The sequence below is a fragment of the Coenobita brevimanus genome, chromosome 88, assembly GCF_032717465.1.
Source record: "Coenobita brevimanus isolate Jiangsu-jjx chromosome 88, ASM3271746v2, whole genome shotgun sequence".
Taxonomy (NCBI): domain Eukaryota; kingdom Metazoa; phylum Arthropoda; class Malacostraca; order Decapoda; family Coenobitidae; genus Coenobita; species Coenobita brevimanus.
Genome location: NC_137041.1, coordinates 4,608,179 through 4,635,319, shown reverse-complemented (window position 1 = coordinate 4,635,319; position 27,141 = coordinate 4,608,179). Strand labels below are relative to the sequence as shown.

At 44.7% G+C, this 27,141-nt stretch overlaps 1 protein-coding gene across 1 annotated transcript in view; it reads left to right on the top strand.

Moving 5' to 3' along the window:
- Positions 1–7,094: 7,094 nt before the first annotated feature.
- LOC145411165 (carboxypeptidase D-like) overlaps positions 7,095–27,141 on the top strand; it is a 65,869-nt gene continuing 45,822 nt past the window's right edge. The window contains exons 1-2 of the mRNA XM_080281220.1: positions 7,095–7,252; positions 10,106–10,227. Coding sequence (XP_080137346.1) covers positions 7,095–7,252; positions 10,106–10,227 — 280 coding nt within the window. The remainder of the gene's footprint in view (positions 7,253–10,105; positions 10,228–27,141) is intronic.

Sequence of the window (27,141 nt, the reverse complement as noted above, 5' to 3'; positions counted from 1 at the left end):
TTCCAAATGATTCCCACATTTTATTCCTGTTATCTCTAGACGACTATATTCAGCATAGTATGGTACCCCAGTAGTGAAAGGGTTAACGAACACCACAACCATCCCCTCTAGTAGGAATAACCCTACATTCAAACCATTCTGTGGTCAGGGTTTGGATAAGATCGTTACCTCCGCCAGCGAAGTTGGAGGAGGTTATGTATTCATCTGTGTTTGTGTGTCTGTCTGTCTGTTTGTCCAGATGGTATTTCAAAAGGTTCCCAATGAATTTAAATGAAATTATGTGGAAGGGTGGGCCATGGGTCAAAGAAGAAGTGATAAAATTTTGTGGCGGATCCGGATCCTGAGTATCCCGCACAGTATCTCTAAAAGTTCTCTGTGATTATCAATGAAATTTTGTGGAAGCGTGGGCCACGGGTCAAGAGAGAATTGGTTAAATTTGGGGGCGGATCCAGGGCCGGATGCGGATCCTGTCTCCACGGATCCGAAGCCTTTTGAATGGGAATGACATTTGCGGAGGTATGCGCTTCGGGAGTGCTTTCTAGTTTATACTTGTATGTTGACTCTTGTTGCCCTGGAGCACTTCACAATTGAATTAAAGTTAACTTTGAAGCAAATAAAAATTTCATACGAGTTAACTGTCATCGAGAAATGCTTAGCCTAGAAAATTATTCCCAGTCCTATGGTGCATTATTTATTTATTTTATTTTATTTGCTTGTTTTTTTTATACCTTTTGGCGATTGCAGGTAGCCCAGGGGGGACCTTTCAGACTGGTGGACAGGTTAGATGTGGCCTTAGTAAACCCTTCCATTACAGTACACCTTCCAGGACTGAATAGAATAGGCAGAAAGAAAGAGTAACACACTTGAACAACAAATGATGGTTGTGAAGGAGTTAGGATCCATGATAAATATAATCCCTGACTCATTTCCTGTCCTTTCACCAGCGTTCGTCTCTCTCTCTCTCTCTCTCTCTCTCTCTCTCTCTCTCCCCGGCACGTCCTAGTTTCCTTCTCCGTCGCGCCACACGATTATATTCAGCTTTAGGAGAGATCACCACCTCGGGCTGAAGGGGTTAAATAAACTCACCTCACCTTTTACCTCATCTCCTCTCACCCTTCCACGACGATAAAGTAATATATTTTTTGCTGTGCTGTCTCCGAGCTCTTTTTCTTGCCATCCTTTCTCCAAGCTGTTTATCCAGTGTAGAGAAGACTAATAAAACGGAAGCCTTGGATACAGCCTTCGTTAACCGATTTACTACAGGAGGTATCCCATAACCTCTATAAAGGCGTCTGGTGGTAGCAAAAATATTACACACACACACACACACACACACACACACACACACACACACACACACACACACACACACACACACACACACATATATATTACTACGACCACATAATTCTGTTTTATTCACGGGGCTGGTCCATCCAAGCACACCCCCTCTAGACTCATCTCACTCATTACCTCACTTCATTTCACCTGTAATTGCCAGATCACTCATCACCTCCCCCCACCCCCTCCCCACTCCTGCACCAGTCGCTAGTTCCGTGTGTGAGGGAAGAAGGGCGGGGTAGGGAGGGGAAGGTAATGCAATATTCCCGCCTCCATCCACCTCTCTCCCAGTCTTACTTGCATCCCTCCATCTCTTTCCCCTTCCCCCCTCCCCCCCTCTCCCGCCATCCAACTCTTCCCTCTTTTCCCCTCCTTCCTAACCTCTCCCTTACTCTCTCCTCCTTTCCCCTCTTGCCCATCTACTCCAAACCTTCCCCCCTCCTCTCCTCTCTCCTCCCCACACCCTCTTTCTCCTCGCCCTCCCTTCCATCTTTCGTCCTCCCTTCACCCCGTCCTCCCTTCCCTCTTCCATACCCCTCTCGTTACCCCCTCCCCCCTTCACCCAAGCAGTTCCGGATGGGTCCACCCCATTTATGCTCACTCGATGTCACCCATCCACTCACCTCATTCTCTTCTCGTTACTCATCCTTAAATCTCTCTCTCTCTCTCTCTCTCTCTCTCTCTCTCTCTCTCTCTCTCTCTCTCTCTCCAATAATTGTAATTAGGGAGAGTGTCTTTCTGTTAAGGCTGAACCACCTAGTGAGAACCGTTAAATCTGAATATCTGACTCTCTCTCTCTCTCTCTCTCTCTCTCTCTCTCGTGTTATCAAGGTAGTTTCTCCTTTCCTCATTTTCACTGTTCTACTTTTCTTTGTTGCTTGTCGTTTTTGTGTTTAAATGTAAATATTATCCCCACTTACATGTAGTTTACTGAGGAGATGCAACACTTCAACCTGACTTCGATTCTCTTCAGGTATGAATTGTGATGGAGTACGAATTCAGCACATATATAATAATCCTCTTCCTTTCGTAACAGTGCAGGTGAGGGACGTCTTTCCGTTTTGGCGTGGCATTTTTCGGGTACACTTATGTTACACAATAATGGCACGTACTGGAGGGGGGGAGGAAGGATGTCACTTTAATGCCTCAACTTTGTCCTGATGGTTTTTGGCGCACTGTTGTCCCTGCATCATCATAAATTTTATTAAATGTGTTTTATACTTGTTTTACTGATTTCTTAAAACCTATGTTTAAGAAAACTCCAAAGGCTTATCAAAGTTTTTCAGTTTAAGAGTGCCATAGCGGTGAAGGGACTAATGAAGCCTCTAACCCACTCCAGTTCGAAAAGTCTCTCTTGGGATAAAAAAAAATTTTCTGGAGAAAATAACGAGGACCACTGAGAGACTTCAACACCCATGCCTTGCAATCGGTATATGACCGAACTTTTGACCTAGGTCTGTGACCCTGACCTTTGATTAATTGTTCTTAAACTTGACATAATTCATTCTTGCATGACATTCAACTCCTTCACTAAGTTTCGTTCAAACTGGATTTTAAAAATTGTTTTAACGGCCTTACCCTGTGATCTTAACCTTTGTCCTAGTATTCTCAAAATTAAACAATTTAATCTGTGACCAACCCTAGATCGTTCCACTAAGTTTAATCCAAATTGAACACCAACTTTTTGAGTTAAATAGCTGGATGTTTGATACGATTCTATGACCTTAAAGTTTGATTGTTCCAGAAATTTAAACACCCCTGCGACCTTAAATTTGGACCAATTGTTCCCCAAATTTAAAGCGGATCAAAACTGTAAAAGTTGACCTATTCCCGACCAATACACCAGTCCTGTATGAGACAGCCCTAGCATGTATTCAATATGGACGGTGGGTGTTAGCGCCGAAGTGGTGACATGTGGAGATGTAGGAGGACTACTGGGCCTTGGGATAGGCTACTGCCCCCGAGATATAGGCCCTGAAGCCTTTGCCCAGAGTCGGACACATAAAAAAAAAAAAAAAAAAAAAAAATACCTTTGACCTTTTTCGGGCAGTATCTAACCGTGCTTCCGACCCAGTGGAGAATGAGACCTCCCTTTGAAAGACCAGAGTGATCGATTTTTGCCATTTTAGAGCTAGAAGGGCCTTAAAAAAGAACAGAAGAAGAAAGAATATGGAGAAATGTTTTTTTTTTTTTTTTATATTGTGTTTTAGTGTCTTAGCGTACTGTTTTAGCTACTTTTGCGGATATATTAGGTACATGAGTAGAGGAGCTTGAGGATTAAGGCTAAATGCTTGAATTAATTTGGATCATGGATTCCTAGCGCCAGGTATCACAGACCATATGGCGTTAGTTCAAAGCAAAGGTATATGACTACCAGTGGAACAGAAGCGGAGATGCCAAAGTGGTTTTTGTGTAGAAGTGGTCTTGACGTTGAAGTGGTCTTGGTGTTGAAGTGGCCTTGGCATTGAAGTGGCCTTGGCATTGAAGTGGCCTTGGCATTGAAGTGGTTTTGGTGTTGATGTGGCCTTGGCATTGAAGTGACTTTGGCTTTGAAGTGGTCTTGGTGTTGATGTGGCCTTGGCACTGAAGTGGTCTTGGTGTTGAAGTGGCCTTCGCGCTGAAGGGGTCTTAGCGTTACAGTGGCCTGGCGTTGAAAGTGGCTTAGTAATGAAGTAGCTTGATTGGCCAGGTGGTTGAAAGGCTTCATTCAGGAAGGAAGGCAGGGTCGGCGTCAGTAAGGGTCAGTAACTATTCATGCCATGAAGCCAAATGTCTAACCTGATAGAAGCAGAGGGAAAATAAAGGCCGGAAGAAACACGGAAATATCAAGAAGAGAGGTATGACAGAAGAGATGAAGAAGACATTAAAGAGAGAATGACTGGAGACAAAAGGACCCTTTTAGTCGCCTCTTACGATTCTTTCCTCTCCTCCCCAGGAGAAGGCTAGATACCTAAAAGCCTTAATAATAATAATAATAATAATAATAATAATAATACATCTATGTTTAGGTCTCTCGAAGGATTATATGTATCTGTTAAGACTTATGGGCGTGTCGGTGTCAACCCAACATGCAGTGTCTACCAATACTCTGATAATAAAAGCACAGGTATCTGTACACGAACCAATCTGCCAGCATTGCCATACAGCAGCAAGCTACTTTTTTAAAAACTATTACTGGGTATACTATGTAGCATATGAAACCCACTTAATATGATCGAAGGAACTCATATGCAAAAAAAAAAAAAAAAAAAAAAAAAAAAAAAAAAAAAAATCCATTGTCAGTTAAGGATCCACCAGGTTGCATCCTTCAGCCATATTTAATCCCCTTCCCTTCCTCTTCCATATTTAATCCCCTTCCCCCCCTCTTCCATATTTAATCCCCTTCCCCCCCTCTTCCATATTTAATCCCTCTCCCTCCCTCTTCCATATTTAATCCCTTTCCCTCCCTCTTCCATATTTAATGCCCTTCCCTCCCTCTTTCATATTTAATCCCCTTCCCTCCCTCTTCCATAATTAATGCCCTTCCCTTCTTTTTCCATATTTAATCCCCTTCTCTCCCTCTTCCATATATATTCCCCTTCTCTCCCCGCTTCCATATGTATATAGCGAGATTTTCCGTTTCTGTTCATACCAGAAGAGGATGCGAGTCGGGTGGAAACTGCTGTTATATTTTCACAATAAGTATTTCCGTATGTGAGTACAACACTTCCACCGGAACAATTCACGAATCTTTAAAGTCAAAACACATTGTATGTTTGCTTTCTCCAGTAAAATTTTTTCCCCCTCACTACCGCATTTTTATCTCCACAGTTTCCCTGCCAGTATTTGTCAGTATACAAAGCATTGGCATAAAAACTATTTCAGCCTCAAAATATCTTCGGATCAAACCCTCCAGTGACTGTTACACATTCACTGCCATGACTAGTATAACCCATTTAGTCTGATGACATACCACTGATTTTTCATCACGCTACAGCCAGACGATTCTGTTCAACGACTTTATTCAGTCCAAGCAGTGAAGAGAAGAACGAGAGCAATTTCTAATACATCCTTTAAAAAAGTGTCTCCTGAAATTAACACAATGGTCCGGAGACAGCAAGAATGAAGCAGAGTGAAAGGAGTTAATTTAAATGGTACTACCTCCACACGATTATACTCAGATTAGGAGATGCATCTGGCAGCGAAGGATTAGTAGCGTACACCATGAATCCATTTTCCTCTGATGACTAATTTTTGCCTGAGTACAAAACACAAAGCTAATTAGAGGAACGCGAGCTTGTTGTTTATACTGAGCCCTGAAAGAGCACACACCATTACTCCTACAACATCCATTTTTACAAGGTATACCCTCATGGTCCCTCCTCACACATTTCTTTATTACCCACATTTATTTCTTTACCTCTTCCCCCGACACAGCCATTTTGAAACAATCCCTTACCGTCCACACACCCTTAATCCTACAACGCACACTTTCACAGAGTCTGTTTTCCTACTCAAAGCCCACCACCGACCAACACTCCAGCCCATCCTACCCATTCCTGTGTTAACTACGCTCATTTCTTTTCCACTAATGGTGTCATGGCACGGCGCAGGTCACGCGGTCGACGAGCGTGTTTGTTATCTTGTTCCTGTCATCACCAGTCAATTTAACTGGTTTGGGAACGCGTCCTCGTAGTGAAAGAGATAATGGACAGTTTACAAAATTCCTCCAGCTCGGAAATTTTCACTAAGATGATTACAGCCATGTGTAAGTAGCAAAGGGTGAATAAAAAAATAAGAAACAGGATGCTGGAGCGAAGTGGTGAGCCAGTTTTGCTTCGATAAAGCTCCCATAAGCTAAATAAAAATGTCTGGTGACGCCAAGAATAAACTTTGATACCGTCATCGTAATCCCAGGACGATTTGATGCAGATGAGAGAGGTGTTATAAAAGTGGATATTGACGACTGTATTTAACGCTCCGAATGCAAATAGATGACTGTAGGTAGATTTACAAAAGGGAAAATATATACAAAAGCCTCACGAAAAAAAATCCTTGAAAGAAGTATGCGTTAGTTCCGAGAATAAAATAAAAATAAGTAATTGAACTGATGGGGTTAAGGACAGATACAGAAATTGCGTATTAGGGATTTGTCTCTAACCTTTGTGTGTGTGTGTGTGTGTGTGTGTGTGTGTGTGTGTGTGTGTGTGTGTACGAATGTCAGTCCCCCTGCCAACTCTGTAATACAATTTAGCTACACTAGTTTTGAATAAGAGATTTTGCGTCTGTGTGTGTGTGTGTGTGTGTGTGTGTGTGTGTGTGTGTGTGTGTGTGTGAGAGAGAGAGAGAGAGAGAGAGAGAGAGAGAGAATCCTATTTAATGGTGTTTGGGTGGACAGTTGCATCTCCGAAGATTGGCGGGCTTCCAAATCCAAATGCAAAGTCAGTAACTATTGCAGTGACACTCCACAGCAGAAAATTAATGGAACTTTACCTCGGAGGGAGAGTGGTAGGCAGTTAATCCTTCTCCATGTTGGCCAAGTACGAGAGGGGGAAGGGGTAACTGTTGTGAATGATGTGTCCCACCCCCCCTTTTTTTTTATGACTGTGTGTGTAAGATAAAAACAATAACACCGTATTTCCCACATGACGTGCTATCTGATCTTTACCTCACAATGTCATACTATCTCATCAGCTCTGCCAGTATCATCTCTCACATTCATTCACTATCTCTAACCAAGGCCTCGTTGTCTGGTCGGCAGGGCGTGGTGCAAGATGAAGCCAGCTATGTGGTACTTGATGATGCTGGTGGTGGGGTTCTTCTACGTGTACCTGACCGCCATACAGTACATCCGCGGCCAGGACATACACACACCACCCTCAAACTACCTCCTTCAGTACGACCCACAGTACTACGACGTCAACCTTGTCAAGTGAGTATAAGAGGGCGGGTTTGTGTGCTCGGATGGTGTCGTTTAGGCATATTGTTTTATTTTATTTTTTACGATATATTCCAGTTGACTTGGGATGCTACGTAAAGCCTCTTCTTCACTTATTCATTCTGTAAACTGCTCCTTGTTATATTTGTTATGCACACCATTTTTAACACGGAAGTAGTTTGCACCAGTAACACACAACAGCATAATTAAGCGAACAAATTTAAAAATAAATCGCAATGGAGCACGTGTTAGAACCTCTCCTAAGCTAAGAATACCACAGTTCACTAAGTCCTACATGGCCATATTGTACTGGTGATGGGTTTCTTTTACGTATAACTGACCGATATGCACACACACACACACACACACACACACACACACACACACACACACACACACACACACACACACACACACACACACACACACACACACACACACACACACACACACACACACATTCTTTTCCATGTTGTGTCTCCTTCAAGCCATTTAACTACTTATGAGTATACAAACACAACCCACCCACCCTCTCTTTCTCTCTCTCTCTCTCTCTCTCTCTCTCTGTGTTTATCTATCTATCTATCTATCTATCAATCTCTCTCCCTCCCCTTCCTTCATTGCATCCGCGTGCGGAGCAATGAGTGCGTGCGTGCGTGCGTGCGTGCGTGCGTGTGTGTGTGTGTGTGTGTGTGTGTGTGTGTGTGTGTGTGTGTGTGTGTGTGTATCAGTCTGTCAGTCAGTCAGTCTTTCTCTCTCTGTCTGTCTGACTAACTGACTGACTGCCTGTCTGTCTGTCTTTTCGTCTGTTTGTCTGTGTTGCTGACTAGCTGAGTGACCGTCTGTGTATCAGTGTGTGAGCAGCACAACACAAACAGTATGGATCCAGTTACAGGCAAAACTTAATGGAAGAGTTGAGAATCAGCCAACGGTACGTGATCTGATTCTGAAAACAATAGGCCAGAGGTTGACATGACACAGCAAGGTTAATTTAAACATTTGTTATCCTTTTTTCACCACACTTGATGCAAGAGTTGAGGGTCAGGGAAAGATGCAGAAAATTGAGTTTGAGATCATACGGTCAGAGGTCAAGGTAGCAGGGCAGTGTCAAGGAGCATTTATTGGGCACGGGTATTGCGCTGTTCCCTGGCTCCTTCTTGTGCCACTTTAGACTGCTTCAGCCTTTGTTTCCTCTCCCTGACCTTCCCTTCTCCCATCTCGTACGCCTTTCTCCCCTTCCTCACATCCTCCCTCCCACTACCTCCTTCCTTCTTTCTTTCCGTAATAGTTCTCTTTGCCTTTTCATCCCTCCCCTTCTCCCTTCTATCCTCACTTCATCCAAGGTACAGTCTGGGTATGGATCGTAAGACCAGTTGAAGTATTGCTTGTCCCTTAGACTGTATCACTTCCTCCTCTCCTTATCTTTCCTATTTCTCCCTCTCCCCTTCTCTCTCTCTCTCTCTCTTCCTCCTTTCTTCCACGTCCGTTACGCTCTTCTGCCTCTCTCTCTCTTTCTCTCTCACTCTCTTCCTTGACTCTTTTTCCTTCAGTCCCTCTTTTTCTCTCTCCTTCTCCCTCCCTCTCTCCCTCCTCTTTTTTCCTCTCCCTCCCTCCCACGCCTCGCATCCCCTCCTCTCTTTCCCAGGGCTGATTCTCTTTAACTCTCTCTCTCTCTCTCTCTCTCTCTTCCATTTGGAAAATTGTGTCGTGGGGAGAATACCCACCTAATTCTTTTTATATTCCTCTCTCTCTCTCTCTCTCTCTCTCTCTCTCTCTCTCTCTCGTTTCCCACTTTCCATTTCTCCCATTCTCTCTCTTCTTCTTTTTTCCTCTCAAATTTTTTCTTATAAACTTTCCTACTCCTCCTCCTCCTCCTCCCTTCCTTTTCTCTTTCTTGCACTTTTTTTCCTCTTGCTTTTCCCCTTTCTTCCTGATTCTCCTTCCCCCCCTTTCCTTCCTCTCTCCTTCCCTCCATCCGTCCCTCCTTCTGTCTCTCTTGGGGATGTTGGAGGCTTAGAAGTTAGAGGAAGTTGTGACGGGTGTGTGAGGAGTGTGTTAGTCTGTCTGTCTGTCTGTCTCTCTCTCATGAAACACTTTCTCTGAACACATAATAATACTGTAACTTAAAGCAATGAATTCAGTTATATAAAAGCCGCATAGCACTTGAGTGGTGAAAATTACCTTATTAATAGAATGTCAGCAAATTACACCTGATGAATTGATGCGTAAAAAGAAATTCGTACCGAAAACAACTTAGTTACTACTGAAATATAACGTGTTTGTGCTTTACTGGTGCAGTAAGTAAGAGAGAGTGGATCATTATTTAGAGCTGGATTAGAGATGCCACATATATCCTAGTTCTACCTCTTCTGTCTGCACAAAAATGCTCATGTTTTTTCCTATAGTCACCTTATTCTTTCGCCTCTCTGTCTTATATAATGCCAGCTGATTACGGTGCCAAAAATCAATACACTTTCTCGTATCTTAGTTTCATATGAAGTTCCCTTCTTGCCAAATCCTACTTCACTCCTGCTTTCTCCTTTTTGATGAACAGTAATATAGTATGTACACACACACACACACACACACACACACACACACACACACACACACACACACACACACACACACACACACACACACACACACACACACACACACACACACACACACACACACACACACACACACACACACACACACACACACACACACACACACACACACACACACACACACACAGAGTTAGGTAGATAGATGTGTGTTTGTTTACCCATTCCTACAAATAATTTTCCATCTGTCTATGCATCTCCACTACTCACCACCACCCCGTCTCCTCCTCCACAGTGCTGCCGGGTCCCTGAACTTCGACTACCACAACTACACCAGCATGACGGAGTTCCTGAGGGCCATGAGTGCAACCTACCCTAACCTCACTGCACTGTACTCCATAGGGAAGTCAGTCCAAGGTGGGTCAATCATTGCCACATCCATCCATCCATCTATCCATCCATACATACATACAATACAAGGTGTCCAGGGTTTCTTGGGTGTCCAGGGAGGAAAGGACATAATTTTGGGAAATGATAGATGAGCGAATTCGACGTAAAAAATGCTGTATCAACTTGGTTCTAAATTTCAGCCGTTACGGAGCTACAGTTACTAATGATTTAACTGGTAAATTTAGAGGCCACTTCACCCATAAGGTCCCCTGTTAACTGTAGGTTCATAACAGTGGATGTGGACCCATGGTATTATAGCCTTGGAATTCGTCTATCACATCCCAAACTTACGCCCTTTCCTCCCGAGGCACCCTGCACTACGGGCTCTCAGCAGTGCAGTGGTACATCTCCAGCCGAAGAAAACTGTGCGCTAACAGACCAGATTTCAAACCCGAAACGTGGCCTGAGATTTTCTACAATTTAAAACGCTTGCACAGGCGATGGTGTGCACTCCTATAGCGTGAATTACTCCGCCTACGGTAACCTAGGCATTGGCTTTTCCGTAACCATACCCCCCGTGCAGGGAACACCCACTGTGACAAACAAAAAAAAAATTTCAAATGATTTCCCGTCATCAGATGATTACAAAGTAAATGAAATATCACAGTAAAACATGACGGCACATGACGGTACAGCCCAGGGCCTTTGACCGATTTTGATGAAAAACAGTAGGCTTCCAGGGTTTAGGGATATCTACCATCTTATTGCTGTTTTCCGAACGATTGGCGCAAAATTGCGACCTGCAGAGAGCAGTCAAATAAAGACAAACATACGGAACTGACCAACATGCTTGCCAAATCTTTCGATTCCGGTAAGCAACCAAGCGGGCAAAAACATAACGTCATTGGCGAAGGCAGTAGCACAGGTAATATACAAAATCATACTGAGTTACCAAACTATATACCCCGAGTGAATATATACGCCTGTAAATACTTGTATAGTATGCTGCTGTGGGATTAAAAAAAAAAGAAATCCTACAACATGGGTATTGCCGGTAAAATATATATCCCTCAATAAATATATACATTGTTTAAATTTATAAAATAAAAATGCATATTACACTAGTAGTAGTAGTAGTAGTAGTAGTAATAGTAGTAGTAGTAGTAGCAGTAGTAGTAGAAGTAGTAGTAGTAATAGTAGTAGTAGTAGTAGTAGTAATAGTAACAGCAGCAGCAGCAGCAGTAGAAGAATTAGTAGTAGTAGTAGTAGTAAATGCAAGTTCATCTGAACGTGAAACCCAGTGGACTGCAGGCTGCAGCTGCCCCCTCCTGCAGTCCACCAACTTTCTTTTGGGGTATAGGGAAGGAGCTGAGGGATGTGTGTATGATCAGACAGCAGAGCCGCCCAGTTATGTTGGTGTCACCACGTGAAGGTGTCTTTTTCCAGGGCCTGGTACCTAAAGCAGTGGCTATCACTACAAATCGTTATCTACTGTACATTGCCTCCAAACTGTATGTTGTTATGAAAAATATATATTGCTCTAACTTATATATCTTCAAAACATATACAGTACTGCATTTTAAATGAAACGCCAAGAACTAGGGTCCCGATTAGTCGAGGCAAAGCGTCGCTCGGTATGACTCGCCGGGCCTTGCGATCGGACTCGCCACACAACCTCCTTGACATGGGTCATTGTGGGTTGAAATGAGACTAAAGATAAATTAAGTCGACCCCATATGTCATAACCTTTGCTGACCTAATCAGTTCATCGTTCCTTCATACTGTATCGCAGACAGAAGTTTGGTCGAAATCCATTGAGGGGTTCAGGAGATATCGCGCCCACACCCATATGACCTTGACCTCTGACCCTTTGACCTTGCTTACCTAATCAGTTCATCCTACCTTCATACTGTAGCACTGGCAAAAGCAAGGTCAAAATCCGTCCAGGGGTTCAGGAGATATCGTGGCCACAAGAATAAACAAAGTCGACCTCATGTGACCTTGACCTTTGACCTCGACCTAGCTGACCTAATCAGCCCATTATCTCCTCATACTGGATCACTGACAAAAGTTTGGTGGAAATCTGTACATGGGTTCAGGAGAGAAATTATCATGACCAGAAAAGTGTAATCGGACGGACGCACGCACGGACAAACCAATCGCTTAATGCCTCCTCCACCATAAATATTACTGAATGAAGAAAATGCATTGAACTGAAATCTGCATAAATGTATACACCTAAAAAAAATAAATGTCGATGTATAAAAACGCTGAACGCCCCCAGAGGAGTCATTGGCTTAAGTAAATGTATATTGGAAAAAAAAAAAAAGTAAGGCCTTACGGTAAAGTATGTTTTGTGTTGGGAGTGGCGGTGTGTGTGTGTGTGTGTGTGTGTGTGTGTGTGAGAGAGAGAGAGAGAGAGAGAGAGAGAGAGAGAGAGAGAGAACAAAGTAAACTGGAGAAATAAGGAAGAATGAGAGGGGGGAAGGAGCAGATGGGAGGAAAATGGAGAGATGGAGAGAGAATTACAGTGAGACTGAGAGAAATGAGGGAAGATAAGGAGGAGGAGCAGGAGGAGGAGGAAAGACGGAAGCATGAAGGAAGAAGAAAGAAAAGCGACACTGAAGGAGGGAAGGAAGGAAGGGAAGGAGAGAGAGAGAGAGAGAGAGAGAAGTAGATATTCGGAAATAATGAAGAATGGAAGAGAGAGAGAGAGAGAGAGAGAGAGAGAGAGAGAGAGAGAGAGAGTGAGAGAGAGAGAGAGAAGATGGCGGAAGACAAAAGGGTGTAAAAGGAAGGAAGGAAGATGAGAGTGTGGGAGTATAGAGGAGGATTTGCATACGTCACTTCCATTTACAGAGGAGGGGGAGGGAGTCGAGAGGAAGGGAGAGGAAAGGCGATGGGGAGAAAGGAGAGAAGAGGGAATGGAGGGGGAGAGGTAAGGGAAGTGCGGGCTTTAAAAGAAGTAGAGAGTGTGAGTAAGAGGAAAAAGGAGAGGCGAGATGGTGGGAGGAAGAGGAACAGAGGGAAGAGGAGGCGATGAAGAGGAACTGAGGGGTGAGAAGGAGATGAAGAGGAGAGGAGGGGAAGGGAGGGAAGAAGGGAAAGAATGGGGAGGGGAGGGGAGAAGGGGAAGAATGGGGAGGGGTGAAAAGAAGTGTAAGGAAGACAGGTAAAAATGAGTGGAGGAGGTGTTAAAAGGGAAGGAAGAGGGATAGGGGTGAGAGGAAGGTGAAGAGAATGGAGGAAGGAGGGGGAAGAGACAAATGAGAGAGGAGAGAAAAGGTATGGGAACTTAGAGAGAAATAAGAGAGAGAGAGAGGGAGAGAGAGTAGGGGTAATGGAAGGACGAAGGGAAGGGGTGCAGGAAAGGGTGGCAAGGCGGAAGGAAGAGGGTGAGGTGAATGGAAGGGACGAGGTGTGAGGGGAGGAGAGGAGAGGGGAGGGATGAGGGGAGAGGTGAAGCTTGGGTAATGGGCAGGGAGGGAGGTGAGAGGCTGGGAGATAAGGGGGAAGTGTGAAGAGAGGAAAGAAGAGGAGGGAAGAAGTGAGAGAACGGGGAAGAGGGACGGGGTGAGGAGAAACAGCAGGGGGAGCATTCGAGAGAGAGAGAGAGAGAGAGAGAGAGAGAAAGAGAGAGAGAGAGAGGAGGGGAGGGGAGTGTGTGTGGGGAAGGGGTGGGGATCATTCAAGCTACACTACTCAGTGAACTGTACAAAGACACACTTGGTTACATAGTCTGGCCAGCGGTACATAGACTTACACAGTTCTCATGGGCAGTATTGATACAGAAAGTTACATGGAGATACAGAAGTAGTTACTGTATTAAGGACAATATTAATACAAGAGGTTTCACGGCGATAAAGACACACTGTTACGTATCGTCACAGCTACAAAGTTACACAGGAAAGGAGTGGAATGTTAAGAGGGAAGTGTTACACAGTCTGGTTACCGTTACAAGGGCAAAGCATTGAAAAATACGGGTACAGAATGTTACAAGGATAATTTATAGTCAAGGTGTAACATAGTCTGATCAACGCCACAAATTATAACACAGCTTTCTAGGATAATACAGGTACAGAGAGTTGCATGCTACACGTCCTACAAAGTCACTGCTCCCTGGTACGATCACAGCTACAAAGTTACGTAATTGTTCCTGGACGTGGATATGGACCTAGATAATCTCGTCGCATTGTTACGTAGATTGGTAACGGTTACGAATATTTAAGGCCTTTGATTTTAGGAAACCAAAACTACAGAGCGTCACACAATTGTAAGTCACATTGTTCCACGGATCACTAAACAGGTACAGCCGACGCCAAAAGTTCCCCTACATCGCCTCCAGCAGTGGGGGAACGTAACGAATCTGCGTCACGTCATATTTGTTTAGTTTATTGTTGCTGTTGCCCCATGATTTTAATACACTTAAGCGAGGTATTGGGTAATTAAGGCGCTCGTCAGGGTCATATCAAACCCCTCCAGATCAAACGTCTGAGCTGAATAAAATCGTAACGAGATGGCAAAGATTAGAAAAATAAAATTGGGCTCAACGGGTTCGGCAATAATCAGATGGGATTCAATCATGCTTCATTATGAGAGAGAGAGAGAGAGAGAGAGAGAGAGAGAGAGAGAGAGATTCAGCCCGAGGATATCAATTTCCTTTTATTCCTGCTGCCATCACACTATTTGCTTCAGTCCGGGAGAGATTTTTCGAAGGTCAGGGATGAGATACAGCTCCATCAACCTCTGTATTACCGAAGAAGGAAGGAAGGGAGGGAGGGAGGAAGGAAGGAAGGAAGGGAGGGAGGAAGGAAGGAAGGAAGGAAGGGAGGGAGGAAGGAAGGAAGAAGAAAAGTAAAATCGCACTGGAAAAAAATCTCGTGAAGGCAGATAGAACGAGATGCAAATGTCGTCTTGGAAATCTATAGTTCGTACACACCAACCTGGCAGAGATTTTCGTTATATGGGAGTGTATTTCCCCGCAGCTCATGGGTAGATTAAAACAATTCTACGGCTCTACTCTTTTCCGTAGTGCTACCTCGTTTTAGTGACAGTGTTCTAGTGTTAATGTTCTGTCGTAGTTCAGCATTCAAGAGGGAGAGGGAGCAATTTGAGGCACTGGATGTGGACGGAGTTAAACAGTGGGTTGAGATCTTGCAGCATTAATCCAGAATGGCAGGCATGTAAACGATGATGATGATGATGATGATGATGATGATGATGATGATGATGATGATACTCCTCCTCCTCCTCCTCCTCCTCCTCCTCCTCCTCCTCCTCCTCCTCCTACTACTACTACTACTACTACTACTACTACTACTACTACCACAAATAATAATAATAATAATAATAAACATTTAACCCCAGTCCTACAGAATTCAACAGCACTCAAAGCACGAAGCAGAATAACAATGAATTTAACAAGCAGTGGCACTTCATAACTGCGTCCTCTGTTCAACCCTCCCCAGACACAATGGCATCTTGCTGTACTGAATCGATAGTGGAATCAGAAGTAATATGCCTTCAGTAGCGTGGAAGTCTGGGAGTGTAAAGGAATTATTGACCAGCACTACAATTGGTTATGCACTAAGAGAATCGCGGTATTGGGAGAAAGGGGTTACCAGAGAAAGAGGAGGAGGAGGAGGAGGAGGCGGAGGAGGAGGAGGAGGAGAGAGAGAGAGAGAGAGAGAGAGAGAGAGAGAGAGAGAGAGATGAACAATAAATCTAATTCCCAGTGTAAAGAAAGCAGGAAATAAAGTGAGAAACCGTGTAAGAAAGTGAGAGAGGAGTGAATGGAGTCTGAATATAAAAAGAGTGAGATTTAAAGAGAGAGGAAGTGGATTGCAGGAGCCACATTGTGAGAGAAAGTGAGATAAAAAAGTGAGGAATAAAGAGAGGGGAAGTGAGGTGCTACAGCCTTTGTGTGAGAGAGAGAGAGAGAGAGAGAGAGAGAGAGAGAGATAAAATGCTCAAGAGAGACCACTTAAGACAGGAAGGAAGTAACTTATCAGTTCCCTCAATACGAGAGAGAGAGAGAGAGAGAGAGAGAGAGAGAGAGAGGGGGAGGGAGGGAAGTCATTGTGCGAGTGTCTTTTGTCTCCTGTCCTACTGCGGCCCAAATAGACCCCCAGAGAGAGAGAGAGAGAGAGAGAGCAGGTAGGCAGAGCAATAATCCACTCAGGTGAGGCAGGGATGAAGTGCGTGAGGCAGGGTTAGGCGGCTAAGGCAGGATGGGAGGTAGGGTGAGGCAAGATGTGAAGCAGGGGTGAAGAAGGGGGGAGGCAGAGAATGAGACAGGTGTGAGAGAGGGGTGAGGCAGGGGTGACATTGGTGAGGCAAGAGTGAGACAGTGGTGAGGCATATGTGACAGGTGAGGCAGATGTGACAGGTGAGGCAAGAGTGAGACAGGGGTGAGGCAGGAGTGAGACATTGGTGAGGCATATGTGACAGGTGAGGCAAGAGTGAGACAGGGGTGAGCAAATTGTAGAGGGAGCGAGGCAGGAGTGAGACAGTGGTGAGGCAGGAGTGAGGTAGGGGTGAGGCAGGAGTGAGACAGTTGAGGCAGGAGTGAGAATGGTGAGGCAGGGGTGAGGCCGGAGTGAGAGTGATGAGGAAGTGGTGAGGCAGGAATGAGACAGGAGTGAGGCAGGGGTGAGACAGTGTGAGGCTGGAGTGAAACGGGTGAGACAGGAGTCAGTGACGAGGCAGGAGTGAGATAGGCGTGAGGCACGAGTGAGATAGGCTTGAGGCACGAGTGAGATAGGCGTGAGGCAGGTGTACAGTGGTGAGGCAGGAGTGAGACAAGGGTGAGGCAAGGGTGAGACACAGGTGAAGTTAAGGGTCAGGCAAGAGGTGAGGCAGGTGTGAGGCACGGGTGACACACGGTTGATCCAGGGGACATGGAGGGGGTGAGGCAGGAAGTAAGGGAAAAGTGATGTAAATGGTGAGGCAGAAGGTGAGGCAGGGATGAAGCAGGAGGGTAGGAGGGTGAGGCAGGGGTGAGCCAGGGGGCAAGGATGGGATGAAGCCGGACAGAGAGGGTGAGGCAGGGATGAAGCAAGTGTTGAGGTACAATAGTGTGAAGAGGGAGTGAGGCAGAACCAAGGAGGGTGAGGCAGAGTGTGAGGCAAAGGATGAAGGGTGAGGCAGGAAGTGAGGGAAAAGAAGAGGGGATGGGCAGGGTGTGAGGCAAAGGATGAGGGATGAGGAGGGAGTCGGGCAAAAGTTGGAGGGTAAGGCAGAGTGTGAGGCAAGGGATAAGGGAGTGAAGCATTAACTAAGGAAGGGAAGAGGTAGGGAGTGAGGCAGGAAGTGAGGCAGGGCTGAGAGGATGAAGCTGAACTGAGAGGGTGAAGCAGGGGGTGAGGCAGACTTAGGCAGACTACCACACGCATGTCAATATTAGAGAGAGAGAGAGAGAGAGAGAGAGAGAGAGAGAGAGAGAGAGAGAGAGAGGCGGGGGGGGGGCGGGGGGGATAGAGATGAAAGGCAGTGAAGATATATGGAAAAAGTGACAAAATTAAGAAAAACCAGGAGCCAGGGTTGGGGCATAATAACCTCCCTTTCCTCCTCCCCACCTCCTCTCTCTCTCTCTCTCTCTCTATACACTATGTCCGCCAAAGCAGTACGTGGCCGGAAGAACGCTCCCAAAGATTATTACCCTGGCGGGGCGCGAACCCTCGTTCTTCCATGTCGAAAACGCACACTCTACCACTGTGCCACAGAGACTCCATACATACATAATTATATATATCTGTAAATTATTTTAGCAGAGGAAGGGAAGTGTAATAGAGAGAGAGAGAGAGAGAGAGAGAGAGAGAGAGAGAGAGAGAGAGAGAGGGAGAGAGAGGGAATACTGAAATCCTTGTCATTTCCTGAGCCTTACTACCCCTAGGCACTCTCATCTTGCACTTCAATTATGCCATTGTTTCATTTCCCCTCACCCCGCCCCACCTTCCTCTTTTTCTCTCTCCCTGCTCATTTCCGGCACCTTAACCTCCTCTCCACACCTCCAGGCACTGGCTTGTTGTCGTTTACTTCATATTTGTTTGCACATTCCTTTACTTATTTTCCTGAGTTTTTTTTTTCTTCATCCCTTTCCTCCTCAACCCCCTCCCGCCCTCCTGTGTCTCCAACCTTCCGTCTGTTATTCTCACTCCTGGGTCTTTCCTTGTCTTTTATTGGGTCTTGAGTGTTTATTTTCTTTTTTCTTTTCTTTTCGGCCGTCTCCAACTCTCTCATGCTTTACTTAGCCTTTGCCGCACAACGTGTAATTCTTACAAGAAGTGACATAAAGTAAAGCCTTTGATGCTATCCCCTGACACAAACTAAATCACCAAAATCTACAACACAAGCATGGACAACATCAAACACTGGCTTGCCAACTACTGACTTGGTAGACAAGAACATGTTGCATTCCAGGGCAACTCATCAGGAACACAAAACTTCCATAACAGAGTTCCACATGGTTTCGTTCTTTCACACACGCATTTCAATATATATATGCATGATATTCCTTTACCCCAGCCCTATATGCAGATGATATAACTACAACAACCACACACCACATTGCAGACACAACCTGCACACTGCAATAAGACTTCAGGCATGGGTCGGGGAAAACAAACTGACGATCGCCATAGCTAAATCGACCACCACCCTCGTCACCAGCAGCAAGTATCAACACGGGGGCTCCCCTAACATCACACTTAACAACGTAACCGCGTCACGAACACCCTCCATTAAGATCCTTGGCATGACATTTGACAGTGGATTCAACTTCAACTACTGGGTACTTCAAGAGAATGAACACCCCCAGACTCAACACATTCAGGGCAATTATACGGGCTGACTCTGTCCGTTAAAAGAAACATTCTCATTACTCTACAGGCAATATATTAGATTACTGATGCCCTGTGCCTCGCCGAAAAGGACCTCCATCCTGTTTAACCCCCACCACAACATCATGCGGAGAATATATAACAACACCATACGCATCATCACAGCTGCACCAACAACACTCCCACAGTTTGCTTACATATTGAAACCAAAGTCCTTTTTGTTAGACAGTATCTTGATATGAGAGGCAAACAATTCTCCGCGGTAGCCTGTGCTGACACTGAACACCCTTGTCATTACATGACAGAGCAGCGCAACACAACTGGACATTAAAAAGAAAAAAAAAAACATCGACACACAAACTCTACCAGACCCTCTTTGACAACATCCCACCTCCAGACACTCCAACATTCGCAATGAAGAAAAACTACATACTCTTTTCAAGTGTAATGCAGTACGGCACCTGGATTAGAACACTATACATCAAACCCCTCCTCCTTCCCAATACCCACCCATAGAGTTGATCGAATTCACCTAGCTAGGCCTAGATCAGGATATGATCCAGTCCTTTTCAGTTACCGTCTTAAATGAGTAATGACAAAGATGATACGTGCCGTGCCTGTAGAATAGATTCGCACAAGTTAACCAACATTATGAGGCACTCCTGAACACATTAAGACAGACACACTATCAATGGTGTAGGGAACGTATGCGACGACCTTCGACATGTCTGATGAAGCAGGCATGACCGGAGTTGAACAACAACAAAAACATATTTTGTAATTTTATACTGAGGTATGAATAAGTGCGCGTCCACACGTGTGCAAGAACAAGTACTGGCAACATGTAAACAACACAATAAAGAACAAGGTAAAAATATGCTTGGAACAGCAGAGTCCAAATTATGTTGGCAACATCATGATGAAATCCTAGCTACCTCATCCCATTATCTCTGCTGCCAGTAAGTTCAGAGCTTAACTGAAACATGTTTGCATACAGTACATCCGTCCAAATACTGCTGAATACTCGTACATGTATCCAGACACGTTGCCAGTCGCGTTGTCATCACATGTTCGACCACACGTGTGGACGCGTCCTAAGGTAAACATCCCATATTACCTATAAACCATTTCACCATCACCTTTATTAACCTGGATATTTTACCGGTGCAGTTTATCCATCTGACGTCATGGGTCGCCGAGCTTACCCCATTACCAGAATGTGGGTCGCAGCCAAGAAAGGTTGAGAAATACTGGTCTGTTTCCATGAGTCTCCACTGTATTTGAGGGAGTCAAAACCCCAAGCCGACCCCCCCCCCCTGCATTTCAAACACTGAGTTTCCCGTACATTCCCGTGCGGAAAGGTTAATGAAACGAAGGTGCTGGGAGTAAAACAAATCGCTGGTTTTTCTGTGTGTAAGAAGGTACGACATACTGCTTTAAGACAAAACTACTGTGGGTGTTTTAACGCTGGCACCGACTTTGTAACAAAGTTGAAAGGAAAAGAGGGACAAAATCAGACAGTGTTATAGCTCCTCAGGGATTGCTGGCACCCCAAACCCAGCTGGTTGACCCACTGACTTTCTCCTCATTTGTGACAGGGGTAATTATTGTCAAGTGACAACCAGGTTTTCTGGTAAGAAAGCACTGAAATAATAATTTACTTAAGATAGCTAGACTTCGAGTAAAGGAAGTGTGATGACAAAAGGAATCATTCGTGTATATAATGAGGGCAGCTTCCGTTAGTACAATCTGGAGCGAGATTATACTTAGCCTGAATATCTACTGCAGCAAGTGAGCATAAACAAATAATGTTTTCTGTATTTAGTTTCACAGCAGTTATAATTATATGTATAACCAGTAATGTAATCAGCGACACTTGTGTATACACCAGCAGGTGTAATTGACGACCTGGTGTAAATACCAGCGGTGGTGTAACTGATGAGTGGTATAAACAGTGGTGACGGTGGCATAGGTAATTAGCAAAGGCGGATGCTTTATCAACGACGACGTAAACAGCAGTGGCAGTGTACTGAACAACGGTGGCTTAACCCCTTCAGTCCCGTCACGTATTTTCCAGTGCTATTGGTATACACACGATTATATTTGGCTGGAGAGACTTCTGACTGGGGGGTTAAATAATGCCCTTTTTAACAACTTCAGTATGAAAGGTGTTTCCTAAGTGTGGAGGCAGCCAGAATAAATAAAAAAATACGCATCATTGAGAAGAGGTTCAGAAGCGGTGATGGCGTAATAACTGGAGGTGTCTTTGTTGTTGTTGTTGTTGTTGTTGTCTCAGGCATATAAGCATATGAACCGAATGGGATGCAAAGCTAAATTTTCTCTCCTCCTGCAGTTGACCATCCTCCTGTTGGGGCAGAAGGAAGTGGGTGAAGGGCGTTTGTATAACCGGGTGACTAAGCCGCCCAACTCGGTGTTAGTCAGTCCCTCTCCAGCACCCGCGGAGGAGAAAACAACCTTTATAATTAGACCTGCCACTCCACGCTGCCCTGCCTCAAAGACTCCCCTCTCATTTACTTCAACATGCCCCCCTCCTGCACTGATTTCTGTGTTATAATCATCACCTTCATCATCATCATCATCCCGCCTTTTTCCCGTCCGCAGGAGGGGGAGAATGTCGAGGGAAGATTCAGAAAACAATGAAAAGATAAAAATAAGATAATGGGAGCACTAACTGAAAGCGTGTCCAGTTAAATGGGCCACACATTCATTCGCTCACCATTCAAGACCCAGGAATCCTACCTCCACCACATGGGCACACCCTCTACATTCAGTTTTGTGTTTACAGTATTGTGATTAGAATGAAACACACACACACACACACACACACACACACACACACACACACACACACACACACACACACACACACACACACACACACACACACACACACACACACACACATTTTATCTTGCTATTTATAATCTTGACCTTGATCCCTTATCTTTTTACCCCAAATAATTACACACTTATTCCTATGCGCGTCCTTCATCATTACGCAGAACTGGTGCTGTTGTATCATGTATTTTTCCATGGTAATGCAGGCAGACAGACAGAAAGAAAGACAGACAGACAGACAGATAGACAGAAGGACAAGCAGACAGGCAGACAAACAAACCAGGCCAAAACACAGCTCCCTGGGCGAAAGGGGAACGCCACTGCATCACAATAAACCACCATTAAGCCATAGAGAAAAACAGCAATAACCACAATAAAAACAGGAATGAGGTTGTGTGTGTGTGTGTGTGTGTGTGTGTGTGTGTGTGTTTACGAAAGCCTCATTCGGTATTCCTTTGACTCTCTCTCTCTCTCTCTCTCTCTCTCTCTCTCTCTCTCTCTCTCTCTTATTAGCTCTTGCTCTCAACCCTCTCATCCTTTCTCTTTACACTCTCTCCCCTCTTCTCGGAACTCAAGCGCTCTTACCAAAACTACCTCTCTCTCTCTCTCTCTCTCTCTCTCTCTCTCTCTCTCTCTCATTAGCTCTTGCTCTCAACCCTCTCATCCTTTCTCTTTACACTCTCTCCCCTCTTCTCGGAACTCAAGCGCTCTTACCAAAACTACCTCTCTCTCTCTTTCTCTCTCTCTCTTTCTCTCTCTCTCTCTCTCTCTCTCTCTCTCTCTCTCTCTCTCTCTCTCTCTCTCATTAGCTCTTGCTCTCAACCCTCTCATCCTTTCTCTTTACACTCTCTCCCCTCTTCTCGGAACTCAAGCGCTCTTACCAAAACTACCTCTCTCTCTCTCTCTCTCTCTCTCAAAATCTCCATCTTTCTTTCCAAATACTCAAGACAAAGACCTACACACACACACACACACACACACACACACACACACACACACACACACACACACACACACACACACACACACACACACACACACACACACACACACACACACACACACACACACACACACACACACACACACACACACTCTCTCTCTCTCTCTCTCAAAGTTAGCAAGGGATGGGAAGGGTAACAGAGAGAGAGAGATAGAGAGAGTAATATTGACTTATTCAGCAAGGGAGGAGGGAGGAAGGGTAGGAGGGCAGGTGGGGAGGGTCCTAGAGTTGTCCCTCCCGACACACCAAAATATCTCTTGGTTTTCGCTTATTATTATTATTATTATTATTATTATTATGTAGTTGATGCTTATTTTCCTCTGCGTTTGCTTAGTCATGTGGAGAGGATGGAGAGTGAGAGACTAACGAGGAGAGTATATGTGAGTGAGGTGGAGGGGTGGAGATGGAGAGGGGCACCGTTTATGAGAGGTTGGAGTGGAGAGATATGAGGGAGGGGTGTGTGGGTTAGGGAGAGGGCAGCGTATTGACAGGGGACAGGGCGACATGGAGGGGATTGTTTTTTGGCCTCTCCTTACGGGATTAAGGCGTCTGGCAATAGATAGATAGATAGATAGATAGTTTGTGTGGCATTTTCCTTTGTTCGTAGAGTGTTTTTCTGCTGTTTTTATTATTTAGCATGTTTATGTTAAGCTTTGTGGTATTTACTATTTCATCGTTTTTTGCATATTCTAAAGGCCACTTAAGTTTTTCGTCTGTCGTGTTTCTGCTGGTGGTAGGTGGTGGCGCCCTACATCCACTCACTTGATGTAGTGCTGAATACTTCTTCCTTCAGCTTTATCATTCTTTTTCTATGTCTGTCCTCCTTTCGTTCTATTCTCCCATCTTTCCTGTCACTTTTTATTACTTTTCTATCCTTTTCAGGTGGCTTTACATTGCGTGACAAGCCTAATGGTTTCCTGTAAACAAGGAAACAAATGGGTTGGTGGAGGGTTAGTGCCCCTCCTCGTAAAACAACAAACCCACAGACAAACGGCCACCCCGTACGGGATTATAGCGTCTGGCTATAGATAGACAGATAGATATTTCTACTGTTTGTTTTTTCCTTTTCTTTTCTTTCGTTTGATGTTGTTTTTCTTATTTTCTTTTGGTGTTCCTTTAATTTTCATTTTGTTTCTTTTTCGTCTGCTTACCAGTATTTTGTTTAGTGGTTATTACTGATTCTCGTATATAATATTTGCTGATTTATATCTTTATTAAGATGCTGTCCATGTTTCTTTTCGCAGGGTTTATTATTATTATTATTATTATTATTTTGACCTCGCCCGGACGGAGTCCGACGAGATATTGTTTTTGGTCGAGTTTGTTTGTTTGTTCGCAACAAACTTTCATGTGGGTATTGTCCCCAGAGAAAGTGATTAAATTTCGGAGGTAATCGAGTGAACTTGAAAGGTCAAAATCAAGGTCACGGATTTTCAGAGGGCTATAACTTGAAAACGGTTGAAGATGGTGATATTTACTATTATGAACATTCAGGAACTCGTAATATGGGATTTCATTTGGCACCAAGACCTTTGACCTTGGGTGATCCTGAAAGGTCAGACTCAAGGTCACGGATATTCAGGGGGCTAACTCGAAACTGGTTGAAGATAGAGATATTTGCTATTATCAGAATATAGGAAATCTCTTACGGGTTTTTAACTGGAACCTTTGACCAAGAGTGACTTTGAAAGGCCAAACTCAAAGTCACGGATTTTCAAAGGGTGTAACTTGAAAACGTTTGCACCATTACCCTAGACTTAATTGTGCACTGACCCTAAATGGCAGAAACGAGTCGGTATTTAACAGCAATAAAATAACTGCTGTTGGGCGAGGTTTGTTGTGTCTGGCACCACTTCTTCTTCTTCTTATTATTATTATTCTTGTTCTTATTCTTATTGTTATTATTATTACTATTGTCAAGACCGGCCGCTATAGCGAAACTGGTATTGTTTCCAATTTGTCTGTCTGCGTGTGTATCTTTTAGCCCGATAACTTCGTCACCGCTCAAGTTATTATCACAGAATTTTACAGGTTTGTAGTAGGGATGAAAATCTACCATGAGTTCGAAATTGGTGAAAGTAGGTCAAGGTCAAGGTTATACTCCGAGCCGTTCTAGATATGTATCAGCTCGCTGCTGATGTGATTTCCCCCTTGGGGGAGCCTCTGGTTCCTCTTTCTTCCAATACGGTGGGTCTCTTCCAAGCCTACACCCTGCACTCCAGTAAGTATTAACGTAGTTGTTATTGCCAGCCCACGCCTCTTCACCACACGACACACCCCTAATACTGAAGGGGTCAATGTGGGCTGTACTTAACCCCTCAACTGCCAAATCCCTCTCGGAAGCTAAATAATACCGTTTCAGATCAGCGAGAGTACAGTGAAATGCACATCATCGGGGGGAAGGGGAGTTATTAAAATCGTCTCTCTCTCTCTCTGTCTCTGTCTGTCTCTCTCTCTCTCATTTCCTTTCCTCCATCTTCTCTCTTGAACCTTATCTCTCTTTCCTTCTCTCCTCTTCTCGTAACTCATTCCCCTTTCTTCCCTCCTTCACTGACCTTCCCTTCCTGCCTCTCTTCTCCCTTCTCTATCTTTCCCTTTCTTCCCTCTTCTTCCATCTCACCTCTTCCTTCCTTATTCTCCATTTCCTTCCTTCATCTCTTTTACCCTTTTTTCCCTTTTACTCTTCTTGCTTTCCTTCTCTTTCTCTCTTTCCCTCCCCCCCCCGCCTCCATCTGCGTATCATATCCTTCACTCCTCGCTGTCACATTAATCTTCCACCCTCTTCCCTTTCCTCCCCCACCTCCCCTCCCTCCCTACTCTCCTCTTCCTTCCTTACCTCTCCCTTCCCTTCCCACCGTTATATCTTTCCTTCCTTTCTTCACTTCCTCTTTCGTCTCAACTTGTCTCTCTTCTTCCCTCTCCTCCCCGTTTCCCTTTCTCTGCTTCTTTGTTCCCTACCTCACATCTTTCTACCATCCCTTCTTCCTTGCTCTCCTTACCTCCTTTATCTCCTCTTCCATATCTTACCTCCCTCACCTCTCTACTCTTTCCTCTTCCATCCCTCCTTACCTCTTTCCTCTCCCTCCCTCCTTTCCTCGCTCCATCCTCTCTCTACTGATCTCCCCAACTTCTCACTGTACCCTTAATCATTCCCACTCTTTCCTTTTCTCCATCCCTCCTCCTCTCTCCCATTCCTCGTTTCCTATCATTCTTCCCACCATCCTTTCCTCTGCTTTTCCATATATTCCCCTTCCTTTCTTCCTTCACCCTCTCCTCTTCTCTCTTTCTTCTCCCCTTCCCTTCAGCCTCCGTCTCCTTACCTCTTCACTGTCATATTAATCATCCTTCCTCTTCCATTTCCTCTCTTCCTCTCCTTCTTCCTGCTTCCTCTTTCCTCTTCCTCTACCTCTCCACCTTCCCCCCCCCTCTCTTTCTCTTCCATATCTCCTCTCTCTTATCTCCCATCTACGTCCCTTTCCATCCTATGATCTGCACTGATAGCCCTGAATTAACGGTCACTACTCTTTCGACCTGTGATGGGCTGTGAATCACTGAGGGTCCCTGTTAGTTAAGTGACGACCATGAGGATTTTTTAAATGTACCAGAGATCACTGCTTCAGGAGATAACATGTGTACGTCTTCCGGATGGGAAAGTTCCTTGTCACAGTGGAGTGAACGGATCTGGGGCCTGATTGACCTCAAAAGCGCCAGGCAAGGCTGCCGCACCACCCCTGAACATCCACACTGTGCAGTTTCCACAGTGTGTCCACAGAAGCCCCATTAACCCAAAGTACCTGTACATAATGTCATGCCGTAATTATTTATTTGATTACTCATTTTACTTTATTACTTTCTCATTCTGGTGATTCAGACTGGTAGCTTACGGATATAGTGTCATAGAATGTAACTTTTTCCTTTCAGTCTTTCCAATGAAATTTCCATGTCAGTTTTTCCATGCTGCATGGTGGCCCTTCTCACTTTTTCCTGCCAGTTTTAACTAGAGGGTTTGGAAGCGGGGGAAGCCTTTTTGCTTTACTATCCTTATCCTTCAGCATGTAGAATTAGATCTCGTAGTCATGGTCTACTCTGTAACAGGCAGCCTCGAAATGACCATAAGGTCCGTTGCTGTTTGCTTTCCTTTGTACTCGTTGTATTCCCTTTTATTCCCTTCTGCCTGTCCTCTACCCGTGTTCTCATTTCTTCTTCCCTCCTCTCCCCTCTCTTCCCCCCGCTAGTTAT